At 43.9% G+C, this 13,886-nt stretch overlaps 1 protein-coding gene across 1 annotated transcript; it reads left to right on the plus strand.

Annotated features, from left to right (window-relative positions):
- The first annotated feature begins 2,203 nt into the window (after window positions 1-2,203).
- LOC118842546 (calsyntenin-1-like) lies at window positions 2,204-10,094 on the plus strand. Its single transcript, XM_036750011.1, has 2 exons — window positions 2,204-2,430; window positions 6,799-10,094. Exons 1-2 carry the CDS (start codon window positions 2,204-2,206, stop codon window positions 9,629-9,631), a joined length of 3,060 nt encoding a protein of 1,019 aa, XP_036605906.1. The 3' UTR covers window positions 9,632-10,094.
- The last annotated feature ends 3,792 nt before the right edge of the window (window positions 10,095-13,886 follow it).

The following is a 13,886-nucleotide window of genomic DNA, read 5'->3' on the forward strand; positions in this document are numbered from 1 at the left end:
GTCAGATCTGCACTTTAAGAAAATCACTGGTGTCTGAAAGGAAGATGGATTGGAGTGGGGAGAGCCTTGAGTAGGCAGACCCACAAGCAGGTTATTAGAATAGTCCAGGTGTAAGGTGAAAAGGGGCTTCATTAGAGTGATGATAACGTTGGAGGAGAAGAAAGAGTGTATATCAGAGACCTTGAAGAGAAATAAATTCTAGATAAGTAAATCCAAGATTTTAAAAAAAGGGCTTGGTGATTTGGCAAGGAGCAGTAATAACTGGGAATAGGCATTTGAGCTGAGCATTGAAGAGAGCCAGAGATTCTAGGATATAAAAATGACAAGCAAGAGTATTCCGGGCACGATGGACAGACAGCCTGTGCAAAGGGAGAGGGGAGAGATGGACTATTGGTCACTCTGTGTGCCAGTGCTGGCATAGCATTGGCTTAGTGACAGTAACACGTCACACTGTCATTAAAGCCAAGCCATTAAGCCCAAGAACATGATGCTGTGGGGGCTAATCTTTAAGACCTAGCTTATGTGAAGAGGCACACAATTGTCAAGTGTATAGCAATCAGAAAAAAATCATTTTTCATATCAGGTATCCTAGGTTTGGGGTAAGGAAACATAGTCACCTTACAAGGAGTCACAGTACATAGACATAAATCCCACTGATGGCTACTATGCTTTTAAAAATACTCAAGGGTCCGTGTTTGCATTTTAACACATATTCCTCTAGCCATCATTTTGGGGGAAGAGGACATTTCCCCATAAGAAACATTCTGAAGATGTCATAAGCTACAGTAATAATAATGCTACATTTTATTTTATAGGATTATGGGATGTAACACTAGCCCAAATACCAAGTGACTGCAAGTTCTGAATTCTGTCTGATAAGATATATTCTCCTAAATTGCATTAGGGAACCTAATTCTAGCATTTACAAAGAATTAAAATTTATTACTGTTGTTTAACTTTTAACTCTATCCATCCAATTGAATTACAGGCCTAGAACAGACTCTCTTTCCCTACCCCACCAAATGATCAGGATTATTCTGGATGCTGAGGATATAAATATGGGGGGAAAAGAGGCACGGTTCTTGTTCCCAAGAAACTTACAATCTAATATAAAGGTGAGTCATACAAAAAACAAAACCAGCCCCTCCCCCCAATCATCTGTAACATACATTAGAATATTATTAAGGTGGAGATGTTAATCAAGTGTTGGGAATGTAGGACTAGAGGTCAGGAAAGAGGTTAAGGGCAGAGATATAAACTTGAGATTCATGCTTTGTGATAACTAAAGTCACTCATTCATTAGTTAACCAATCGACAAGTAATTTTTACGCATGTGCTATATGCCATGCACTATGAATACAAACACAGCAAATGAAACAATCCCTACTTACACTCCAATGCAGGAAAAAAGCCCATATATAAACCTATACCATGCAAATATGTGGTGGGGCTCTGGCACATGCCCAGACTCAGATAACTTGCTATGCTGTTGACCAGTACAATGGAAGGTGGTTGGGAAATGAGTCATGTGTGAGGAACAGAGGGGATCACAGTGAGGGAAGGGGAGACATATACAATGAGGCCAGAAAGATAAATTAGGACAAGGTTCTGAAGGGCTTTAAAAGCTAAACAAAAGAGTTTACATATTATTCTAAAGGCAAAGTAAAGCCACTAAAGTCGACTGAGTAGGTGAGTGACACGTAAGTCAGTTCTCTGCTTAAGGAAAATTACTAGGAATACAGTTTTCAGGATGGACTCAAGTGGTGAGAGAGTTGAGGTAGAGAGACCAATTAGCAGGGATGTTGAGGGCCTGAACTATGGTGATAGCTGTGTGGGTGGAAAGGATTCACCAGATTCAAGATATGTTGTAAAGAGTAGAGACAGAAAGATTTGGGCAATGATTATATACTTGGGGTATAAGAGTGAAGAATATGGAAAAAATGCTGAGGTTGTAAACTTGTGAGACCAGGATGGGTGGTGCCTTTAACCGATACAGAAAAGTTTAGAAGAGTGGAGGGTTTAGGGGGAAAGATAATGTGAGTTTTAGATGTGGTAAGTTCAAGATGTCTCTAGGACATCCATTTTATGGCATATTAGAAATGAGATCATGTTCTTAATGTCAAGACTTTCAAGTTCTGCCACTGATAAATACTGTCTGTGTGACTCAGAGGTTCTCCACCATGCAGCATGGCACCATCCATACATGGGACTATTGGTCACAGCAAATGGAGAAATTCTGAATGCTGTGAATAAGTTCATTTACATTGGCAGTACACTCTCCAGGGCTGTCTATGGAAATGATGAAGTTGATACACGCGTTGCTACAGCTAGCTCAGCATTTGGGAGACTCCAAAAGAAGCTGTGGGAGAGAAGGATTAAGCTGCATACCAAGCTGAAGGTCTCCAGAGTCCTCATGCTGACCCCACGGCTGTAGGCCTGTGAAACCTGGATACTCTATCAGCACCATGCTAGAAAATTGAACCTCATCCACTTGAATTATCTCAGGAAGATCCTGAAGATTACATGGCAAGATAAAGCACCGGACACTGAGGTCCTCTCTAGAGCTGAGCTGCCAAGCTTTCTAACTCTATTGCATCTAATACTGATAGGCCTGGCCACATAGTTCAAATGCCAACACATACTTATCCAAAAGACTATTTTGTGGAGAACTTGCACAAGGTAAGCACTCACATGGTGGTCAAAAGTGGTATAAGGACACCCTCACAGTGTCTCTAAAGAACTTTAATATTGACTGTGAGACATGGCAGTCGCTGGCACAGGACCATTCAACGTGGCATGCAGGCATCAAAGAAGGTGCGATCAAGGCAGAACTGTAGAAGTGCAAAGGAAATGTGAGCTGCGCGAATCCAGAGCACTTCCACTCTAAATGTTCTGATGGACCACTTGTGCCCAGTCCGTGTCTTTCCAACTTCGATTGGACTGATCAGCCACAGCTGAACACACTGTACTCTGACTCCAGTGTTTTCACATCATTGATCTTCTTTGTAAACGAAGGATGAGCAACATATGACTCAGGACAAATTACTTACATTCTCAGTGGCCCCAAGCAATTCTCTAAGACTCTCAGTTGCAGAACAGTTGCTAATCATATGGATGGAGATGGGGTAGGAGGAAGGGGTTCCTCACTAAGGGTTCCCTATGCTTGTGAAATCCCAAATCTAGAGAAAAACAAAATGAAGCCAGGAGGGTAAATGAAATCATCAAGTAGTCGATAGGGTCAGATGTTATCCAACTTAGGGAGCAGGAGGAAGAGGAACTAGTGAGAAGGATCAAGAGAGTATAATGTTGCAGGTCAAGGGATCATATATCATAGATTCAAAGATGGAAGAGGCCTCAAAGGTCATCTAATCCAAACCCCTAATTTTACTGATGAGGAAATGGTAAGCCAGCAAAGTTAAATGACTCGACCGACAGGACATAGGTAGTTAGGGACAAAGCTGAGATTTGGACCCAGGGCCTCAAACTTCAAATCTAGCACTTTTCCCCTTGCACCAATGAAGAAGACGTGGTAAGTCATAGCAAATGCTTTGAAAATATCAAGAAAGATGAGAATCGGGAAGAGGCGGCTGGTTTTGTGAATGACAAGGTCACTGATGACCTTAGAGAGCTTTCAAGAGGGCTGAAATGTGAGCGGGTTGAGAAGAGGGAAGCAATAAGTACATGCTATTCCTTCTAGAAGGTCAGAGGCAGTGAGAGGAGAGGTGGAGGTGGGGTCCTGGACAGGGGATGTAGAAGAAAGATTACAGATAAGTGAGTGAGGGCAACCAGGAGGAAATGGGAGGCTGAGAAGGGGGATAGGATTAAAGGCACGGGGCATGGTCTAGCCAAGGAGGAGAGTGGTGCATCTCATCCTGTGAAACTGGAGGAGAGAATAAGTGAAGATAGGGTTTGAGGGAAGTTGAGGGAATGCCCATTAGGTGCCCTCAATTTTTATAAAGTAACAGATGAGGGCAGGACATGTGGGGGAGGGCAAGGGAATAAGAATTTAGAGAGCACCTGCTGTCTGCCTGGCATTGTGGTAAGGGCTTTTTACAGATAGGATCTCATTTGATTCTCACAACAACCTACCCACTTTACAGTTAAGGAAACTGAAGTTAAGTGCCCCAGGGTCACACTGCTAGTGTGTCTGAGGGTGGATTGGAACTCAGGTCTTCCTGACTCCAGATCCAATACTCTCTCCACCAAATGAATCACCAGCTGTCTCAAATGCCATCTCTTACTAGTATTTCCACTCAGTGTTAAGCTCAGACTGAGTCCAAACTACCTTCAGATGTCTGTATGTTGTGATGCTTGAGGTGCCAGGTTGACTTGGCTCTGTGATGTGTTCTCAGAATAGCTGAACTAAGTCTCTATCCTGAATCTTGCCCCTATAGTACTTAAACCTTGACCTGAAAGAGACGGAGTTCTTTCCGTCCCAGAAGTAAATGGTGACAAATTTACACAGCCTTTCATCAATAAATTCAATTCATCCAACATTTAAATGCCTACTATATTCGGCTTTTTCTTTTGGCCCTTGAGATGCCCTTCCTCTCCCCATCTTGCAAGAATTATCCCTTTTCAGCTTCAAAACTTGTCCAGAATTCTAGGGCCTCTTTGCCCAGGAAATGATTTTCTCTGCCTCTTCACAGGATGAAGGCAGGAAAGAAACTGACATCTAATTCACAACTGGTTAATACTTCATGGTGTTTGGAAATACACACCAATAATGTTATGGCATCCTCTGACAAAAACTACCACCTGCTGTCTTTGGAAATCATGTAGAATCTTACTTCACTTGGAATCCTTATTGATAGGGTTATCAAAAAGTAAACAACGAAAGAATGACTTTCTCATTGGATGGTGAAATCATTTATCTTGTTTTGGGGTCTATGTGAGGATGGTATGTGTGTATGTGTGGCTTACCTCCTTAAAGAGCTGTTCGCTGAAATATGGAGGGCAAGACTCCAAGGAAATAATTATGATCTTAACAGCTTACAGTGAGTGGGAAATTGCATTTCTTTAAGTGTTGAAGAGTACATGCTAATTGTTATTCCCAGGCATGAATTAATCTCCCAAAGATACCCATCTGAGAATATTCAGATAGATGTTTCAATAAGCACCGTAATCTACATAAGCCGGTAAAGACTTTTCTATTATTAATCAATCTATCCCCAATGCATTATGTAGGCATGTTTATTTTTCCTGGATCATGAGTCATTTTGTTGTCAAGGAAATGTGTCTGTGGTTTTGCTCAGTGTTTTCCTAGTTTCTATGGCACTGGAGGATGATTTTTCAATTCAAAAACTTGCAGATTTAGAGCTGGGAAGAATCCTAGAGATTTAGTCCAACCTACTCATTTTAAAGATGAGGAAACAGCGGCCTAGAAAGGTGAGGTGACTGGCCCGAGATTACTCAAGTAACAGAGATTACTCAGTAACAGAACTGAAATCTGAAGCCAGATTCTTTGATGACAAAACTGGTGCTCTTTCCATTATGTTTGTCCTTAAAGTCCAAAGAAACAACAATTTTAGAGAGGAAAGGGCTTATGCCTGTGATAACTCCAGTGATCTTTATTATTGTCTTTTTTCAGTTGTGTTCAACTCTTCCTGACCCCATTTGGGATTTTCTTGCCAAAGATACAGGAGTGTTTTGCTATTTCCTTCTTGAGCTCCAGTGATCCTCAGATAAGACTGATAACTAAGCTGACCTAATAGTCCTGGTTTTGGCCTTCTTATCATTCCAGATGCTCCTCCAAAGTGTTGCAGTTGCAAGCTTGCTCTTGACAGGCCCCATTCCCCTTCCCTCCTCCATTTTTCCTCTCTCCTCCTTTTCTTTCTTAGAAAATCATGCACAACTAAACTAAAGTCCTACATTTGTACTTTCTTCTTCCAAGGAAATTTTATTCCCAGTGCCACCCATCTGTCCTGTTTGGTCTTTCTCTTTCTATTATAGTGATTTGTGTATGTCATATTCTCCTATAAGGCTCTAAGCTTCGTGAGGGCAAGGATCACACCTTGTCTGAGCATTCAACATAGTCCTACAATGCGCATAGATGCTTGATGAATGGCAGCGTTTTAGAGTGGCAACGGACCCCAAAGTCCTGTTTCTTTTTTATTTTTGTTTATCTCTAGTACCTTGCACATCATCTTGCACAAAACAGGTATTTAACAAAGACTGGTTGAGTTCAGTTGTTGAGTCCATCTAGTCTGACTACTCAAACAGGAATCTCCTTTATAATATCTCTGGCAAGTAGTCATCTAGCTTCTGCTTGAAGACCTCCAGTGATGGGGAATCCACTCTCATACACCAGCCTATGGCACTTTTGGAAAGATATAATTGTTAGGAAGTTTTTCCTTATACAAGGGTGAGATCTGCCTCTCTGTAGCTTTCACTACTCCTTTCCTATTTGTGCCCCTGAGACCAAGCAGAACAAGTCAAATACCATGTTCTCATACCAGCCCTTAGATTGTGCCTTAGGATGAATATTTAGGCCACTATGAAAGTTAGATTGGGAGGGGTGGAGACCTGTAGCCAGAATGGCCTTTGTTTTCTTTGAATGACTCAGCTTACCTCATTGAGCCTCTGGACACTGTGGCTTGCTCTTCCGGGGCAGGAGGCCCGGGGAGCATGCCGGGAAGCAGACAACTTCCTGTGTGATGAGTCATGGGGCTGGCTGAGGGGAGGTGTTAACCTCTACCCTAGGGGGAGGGGCCAACTCAAGAACCAATCAGCCCTGGTCATTCAGGCGGAGCTTGATGATGTCAAAAACCCTATAAGAGGGGAGAGGACAGCTTGAAGAGCTCTCTGGCTCGTGACGGCCGCCGCGCTGCTCGGGCTCTGCGGCGGGGGCTGGGCGGCGCGAGTTAACAAGCACAAGCCATGGATCGAAACTACATATCACGGTATAGTCACAGAAAATGACAACACAGTCCTCTTGGATCCTCCTTTGATTGCCCTGGACAAAGATGCCCCTCTGCGCTTTGCAGGTGAGATATGTGGATTTAAAATTCACGGGCAGAATGTCCCCTTTGATGCTGTGGTAGTTGATAAATCCACTGGTGAGGGCATAATTCGATCCAAAGAGAAGCTGGACTGTGAACTGCAGAAAGACTACACCTTCACCATCCAGGCCTATGATTGTGGGAAGGGACCAGATGGAGCCAATACAAAAAAATCTCACAAAGCAACAGTACATATTCAGGTGAATGATGTGAATGAGTATGCCCCTATATTTAAAGAAAAATCCTACAAAGCTACAGTTATTGAGGGGAAGAAATATGACAACATTTTAAAAGTGGAAGCAGTGGACGCAGACTGTTCTCCTCAGTTCAGCCAAATCTGCAGCTATGAAATTGTAACTCCAGATGTGCCCTTCATCATTGACAAGGACGGGTATATAAAAAACACTGAGAAGCTAAGCTATGGGAAAGAGCCTCAGTATAAGCTGACGGTTACTGCATATGACTGTGGAAAGAGAAGAGCTACAGAAGATGTGTTGGTCAAGATTAGCATTAAACCTACATGCAAGCCTGGCTGGCAAGGATGGAATAAGAGGATTGAGTACGAACCTGGTACTGGGTCTTTGGCCCTTTTCCCCAACATCCATTTGGAGACTTGTGATGAAGCCATCACCTCCATCCAAGCGACAGTGGAGCTAGAAACCAGCCACATAGGCAAAGGCTGTGATCGGGACACGTACTCGGAGAAGGCCCTCCACCGGCTCTGCGGTGCATCTTCTGGGACTGCTGAACTTCTTCCTCCTCCAAGCAGCGCCTTGAACTGGACTATGGGCCTCCCCACTGATAATGGCCATGACAGTGACCAGGTCTTTGAATTTAACGGCACCCAGGCAGTGAAGATTCCAGAGGGGGTCGTGTCAGTCAATGTGAAAGAGCCCTTTATGATCTCCGTGTGGATGAGGCACGGGCCTGGGGACAGGGAGAAGGAGACCATTCTGTGCAATTCAGATAAGACAGAAATGAACCGGCACCATTATTCCCTCTACGTACATAATTGCCGACTGGTTTTTCTCTTCCGTCAAGACCCTTCAGAGGAGAAGAGTTACAAACCTGCTGAATTCCACTGGAAACTGAACCAGGTGTGTGATAAGGAATGGCATCATTACGTTCTCAACGTGGAGTTCCCCAGTGTGACTCTGTATGTCGATGGTGTTTCCTATGATCCCTTTCCAGTGACTGAAGATTATCCTCTTCACCCTTCCAAGATAGAAACTCAGCTGGTGGTTGGAGCGTGTTGGCAAGGCGGTGAGCTACACATGGCTCAATTTTTCCGAGGTAATCTGGCCGGCTTAATGATTCGCTCTGGGAAATTGGAAAATAAGAAGGTGATTGATTGTCTGTACACCTGCAAAGAAGGACTCGATTTGCAAGTGACTGATAGCAAAGGCCTGAAGATTCAAGCCAACCCCAGCCAGTCGGTGCTGACTTTGGAAGGAGATGACTTAGAGAGGTTTGATAAGGCCATGCAGCACATTTCCTATCTGAATTCTCGACAGTTCCCCACACCAGGAATCCGAAGGCTCCAGATCACCAGCACTGTCAAATGCTTCAATGAAGACGCCTGTATGTCAATCCCTCTTGTTGATGGCTATGTGATGGTCTTACAGCCAGAGGAACCCAAAATCAGCTTGAGTGGTATTAACCATTTTGCTCGGGCCGCTTCAGAATTTGAAAGTGCTGAGGGAGTCTCCCTGTTCCCAGAGCTTCGAATCATCAGTACCATCACCCGGGAAGTAGAACAGGACACAGATGGAGATGAGGATCCCACAGTTCAAGAGTCATTGGTGTCTGAGGAAATCATGCACAATCTGGACACGTGTGAGATCACCGTGCTGGGAGAGGAGCTAAATCCAGATCAGGAAAGTCTGGAGGTGGATATGGCCCGCTTGCAGCAGAAGGGCATTGAGATGAGCAGCTCCAACCTGGGCGTCGTCATTACAGGTGTGGACACCATGGCCAGCTATGAGGAGGTGCTGCATCTGGTGCGTTACCGAAACTGGCATGCCTCCACGTCTGTGCTGGACAGGAAGTTTAAGCTGGTGTGCTCCGAACTGAACGGGCGCTATGTCAGCAATGAATTTAAAGTAGAGGTGAGCGTCATTCATACGGCCGACCCAGTGGAACACGCTAACCACATCGCGGCCCAGCCTCAGTTTGTCCATCCTGTGCATCACTCGTTTGTCGACCTGTCCGGCCACAATCTAGCTAGTCCCCACCCATTTTCAGTTGTTCCCAGTACAGCAACTGTCGTGATCGTGGTGTGTGTCAGCTTCCTGGTCTTCATGATCATCCTGGGAGTGTTCCGGATCCGGGCTGCCCACCAGCGAACCATGCGGGACCAGGACACCGGGAAGGAGAACGAGATGGATTGGGATGACTCTGCCTTGACCATTACGGTGAACCCCATGGAGACCTATGAGGACCAGCACAGCAGTGAAGAGGAAGAGGAGGAAGAGGAAGAGGAGGAGAGTGAGGATGGTGAGGAAGAAGATGACATCACTAGCGCAGAGTCAGAAAGCAGTGAGGAAGAAGAGGGGGAGCCCGAGGAGGATCAGCAGAACGTGAATAGACAGCAGCAGTTAGAATGGGACGACTCGACCCTCAGCTACTGAGACCAGCCACTCCTCCATCCGTCCTGTTTCTGCTTTGAAAGACTCTGCTGTCGTCCCCTCCCCTGGTGTACAAAATCATTTTGGCCAGTTGGCCCAGTGGCTCCCCTGCTGCCCCTATGCTTGCCCCTCCTTCCCACTGACTGGATTGGGTGGTCGGGTTTTTTCAACACTACACGAGGCCCTACCTGGCCCCTTCTCCTTCGTCATCCCGGCTCAGCTTTCCCGATGTGCACCCAGGTGTCCAGGCTCCACTCTCTTGTTCCTTCAGAAAAGCTGCAGTGCTCTGACTTGTTGACAAAGGGTAAAGCATTGCTCATTCCCACCCAGTGAACATTTTTCCTTTTTTTAAAAAAAGTTTTATTTTTTCCAAATTAGTGCATGTGTAAAGTGGCAAGAAGGAGGTTAATGTGTAGATGATTAACTTTTGATATTTTGTAAATAAATTGAAATTCTGTTGATGTCCTTTTTTGTGATAGTGTTCTGTTTACTTATTTTGTGTTATCCTTGCTGTGTTGTTTTATTGTTATGATATTATTGATCCTATGTAATGGATACAAGGATTTAGGGGTGGACATTTGAATTATTAATAATTATTTTGGGGATGATTGATTGAAGAGATTATCTTGCTGGGACCTAGGGGTGGATCACATTTGAATCGTAAACCAATATTTAGGAATGTCACCAAATGATATGTTTTGCTTTATAATGAATGATATGTTTTAGTTTCCTTTGTAATTGGATCACAATGTATGTTCTAGGATACATGGCTGATTAGATTATGTATCCTATAACAAGGGGTGGAGTGTAGCCAGAATGGCCTTTGTTTTCTTTGAATGACTCAGCTTACCTCATTGAGCCTCTGGACACTGTGGCTTGCTCTTCCGGGGCAGGAGGCCCGGGGAGCATGCCGGGAAGCAGACAACTTCCTGTGTGATGAGTCATGGGGCTGGCTGAGGGGAGGTGTTAACCTCTACCCTAGGGGGAGGGGCCAACTCAAGAACCAATCAGCCCTGGTCATTCAGGCGGAGCTTGATGATGTCAAAAACCCTATAAGAGGGGAGAGGACAGCTTGAAGAGCTCTCTCTTCCTTTTCCGGTTGGAGCCAGCGACAGTTACAACGACAGTTACAGAGGCAGTTACGACAGTTACGTCAGTTACAGCCACAGACACAGACACAGCTGAAGCAGGAGCTGCCAGTAGCAGAGCTGACCTACGGGAGGAAGCTGAACAAAGACTTCAGGCCAGTGGGTAATCTTATTACCATCGAGGGGGAAACATGATTTTGCTTTACGCAATCATGCTTCTCTGTAGCCTCCTGGTTACTCTTTCAAGGCGTACTTATTGGGCCTGGAAGCTTTTGATCAATATATCAAAATGGGGTTGCTGGTTCATGGGTTGGTTACTGTGGAGCCTAAATAAATGTTTTGATTCTTCTGCCTTCTACTTTGAGAATTTCTTATATCCGGCGGTTCCGAACGTTTCAGACATGTTTATGATCCTCTTTGAGATTATAAACTCGGCCCTCCTACTACAAGACCAGAAGCAGGAAAATCAGTTAGGGAGTTATTACAATAGTCCTGGTGAAAAAGAGGTGAGGGTCTGAACTGGGGGGATGGTTGTACCAGTGGTGAGGAAACATATGGGAAAGATATAGAGTTAAAATGGATAAAACTGGTAAAGTAATTGAATGGGGTATGAAGGAGTGTTAAGAAGGACTCTGAGGTTATGAACTATTTTCCTTCTGTGAAGGAAATATAGAAGTTTGGAGGAAGATGAGTGGACTTAGGGGAGAAGAGAATGAGCTTTGGTTGTATTTGCAGGTCATCCAGTTGGAAGTGTCCAGACAGCAGCTGGCCAAGCAATTCAATTAAAAAATCATGTATTATTAAGCAGCACCTGCTAAGGATGCAGTCTCTGTCCTCAAGGATGTTATATAAAGGAAAGAAGATGTGCACAAAGAAATATAATACTTCAGAACTCAAAACAGCCAAAAGGACAGAAAATAAAATTCTATGTGAAACTGTGAACTTCTGTTATGTATAGATTTTAAAATTGTATGTTAAATTTAACACTGTAGTAACAAACTGTCCTGCTTGTCTGTGTCTCCCTTTGAACTTCCTTCTGCTCTGTTCTATATATTTTAAAATGTTGATATTTTCTTTCTTTTTTTTTGGCATCTTTGTCATTCTCCATTAACTTCATCCCACCCCCAAAGAGAAATCCTTCCTTGTAACAAAATACATATAAATCAAGCAAAACAAATCAACACATTGTCTGTGAAACTATATGTTTTATTCTGCCCTCTTAGTGTAATATCTTTCTGACAAGAGGTAGGAGGGATGCTTCATTATCTGTCTTCTGAAGTCTTAATTAGTCGCTACATTAATCAGAGTTCTGAAACCTTTAAAATTTGTTTTCCTTTACCTTATTTCAATCATTGTATAAATTGTTTTCCTGGTTCTGCTCAGTTCATACTAATGTTCCCGTTTTTCTCTGAATTCATCATATTTGCCATTTCAGTGCAATAATATTCCATTATATTTATATGCCAGAATTTGTTTGATCATTCTCCAGGTGTTTGTTTCCAATGCTTTGGTACCCCTCAAAAGCTTGTTGTGAATAATTTTGTAAATATGCATCCCTTCCCCTCTGTTTTTTACTTCTTTGGGGTCTGTGCCTAGTAAAGGCATATCATTGGATCAAAAGGTAAACTCAGTTTAGTGACTTTTTGAGTATAGTTCCAGAATGACTGGGGTAGCAGTGGATAGAATTCAGGTCCTGGAATCGGGAAGATTCATCTTCCCAAGTTCAAATCTGGCCTCAGACGCTTACTTTCTACCTGTGTGTCACTGGGCAAGTCATTTAACCCTGTTTGCCTCAGTTTCCTTATCTGTAAAATAAGCTGGAGAAGGCAATGGCAAAGCACTCCAGCATCTTTGCCAAGAAAATCCCAAATAGGAGTTCAAGTTTGGACACACCTGAAACTGATCAACAACCAGAATGGCCAGGGCAGTTCACAGCTCTATCAATAGAGCCTTAGTGCACTTTCACACCACCCACACGCCTCCTAGCCTCTTGCAACCAGAGTTCTAGCCACAGCACATGACAGCAATTGCTCTGTCCAAGGTCGCTGATTTCTCTATTGCTAAACCCTCACCTTTGTTTTGGCCTTTATCCTTCTTGACCTCTATTGAGTGTTTCACATTGTTCACTTCCTCCTTTTGAATACTCTTCCTTGGCTTTTCATGACATTGCTCTTTGAAGGTTGTCTTTCTACCTGTTGGACTTATTCTTCTGGGTCTTCTTTGCAGGTTCTTTGTCCATGCACCAGTTGTTATGCATGAGCATGGCCCAGGGCTCTGCCCTAGTCTTTCTTCTCTTTACTCTTTTGCTTGATGATTTCATCAAGTTCCCATGGATTCAATAATCATGTATATGAAGTCCTCATCTCTCCTCAGAGTTCCAGTTCTAAATCTCCAGTTGCCTGTTAGACTTCTTCATCTGAATATCCTAGAGGCTCCTCAGGATCACAGAATTTTGGAGTTGATAGGAATGTAAGCTGCCATACTTCAAAACGAATTCCCACCATAACCTACCCAATAAGTGACCATCTAGCCTGAAGGCCTACATTTTGGGGGTAACTCCTCCTTCCTAATATAACCCTTTCAGCTTTGGACAATTCTCATTGCTAGGAAATGCTTCCTGACCTCAAGCTTAAATTTGCTTCTTTATAATTTCTACCCATTTTCCTGGTTCTGTCCTTTGGGTCAAACAGAATAAATCGATTCCATTGTCTACATGACAGCCCTTCACATACTTGGAGACAAGTATCATGTTTCTAATGAATCTTGCATTCTCCATGCTGAACATTCCCATTTCTCTTTCCTTTCCTTTCCTTGCCTTCCCTTTCCTTGCCTTTCCTTCCCTTCCCTTCCCTTCCCTTCCCTTCCCTTCCCTTCCCTTCCCTTCCCTTCCCTTCCCTTCCCTTCCCTTCCCTTCCCTTCCCTTCCCTTCCCTTCCCTTCCCTTCCCTTCCCTTCCCTTCCCTTCCCTTCCCTTCCCTTCCCTTCCCTTCCCTTCCCTTCCCTTCCCTTCCCTTCCCTTCCCTTCCTTTCCCTTCCTTTCCCTTCCCTTCCCTTTCCTTTCCCTCTGAGGCTGGATTTGAACTGAGGTCCTCTTGACTCCAGGACTGGTGCGCCACTTGGTTGCCCCTTTTCCCAGGTCTTTCATTACATACCCATATGGCATGGATTCAA

This window comes from Trichosurus vulpecula, chromosome 3 (genome assembly GCF_011100635.1).
Source record: "Trichosurus vulpecula isolate mTriVul1 chromosome 3, mTriVul1.pri, whole genome shotgun sequence".
NCBI classification, from domain to species: Eukaryota; Metazoa; Chordata; class Mammalia; order Diprotodontia; family Phalangeridae; genus Trichosurus; species Trichosurus vulpecula.

Coding starts and splice junctions, on each gene's coding strand:
- LOC118842546 (XM_036750011.1), top strand. CDS start 2,204: ATGGGACTATTGGTCACAGCAAATGGAGAAATTCTGAATGCTGTGAAT. Junction 2,431..6,798: donor CTCATGCTGACCCCACGGCT/GTAGGCCTGTGA, acceptor GACAGCTTGAAG/AGCTCTCTGGCTCGTGACGG.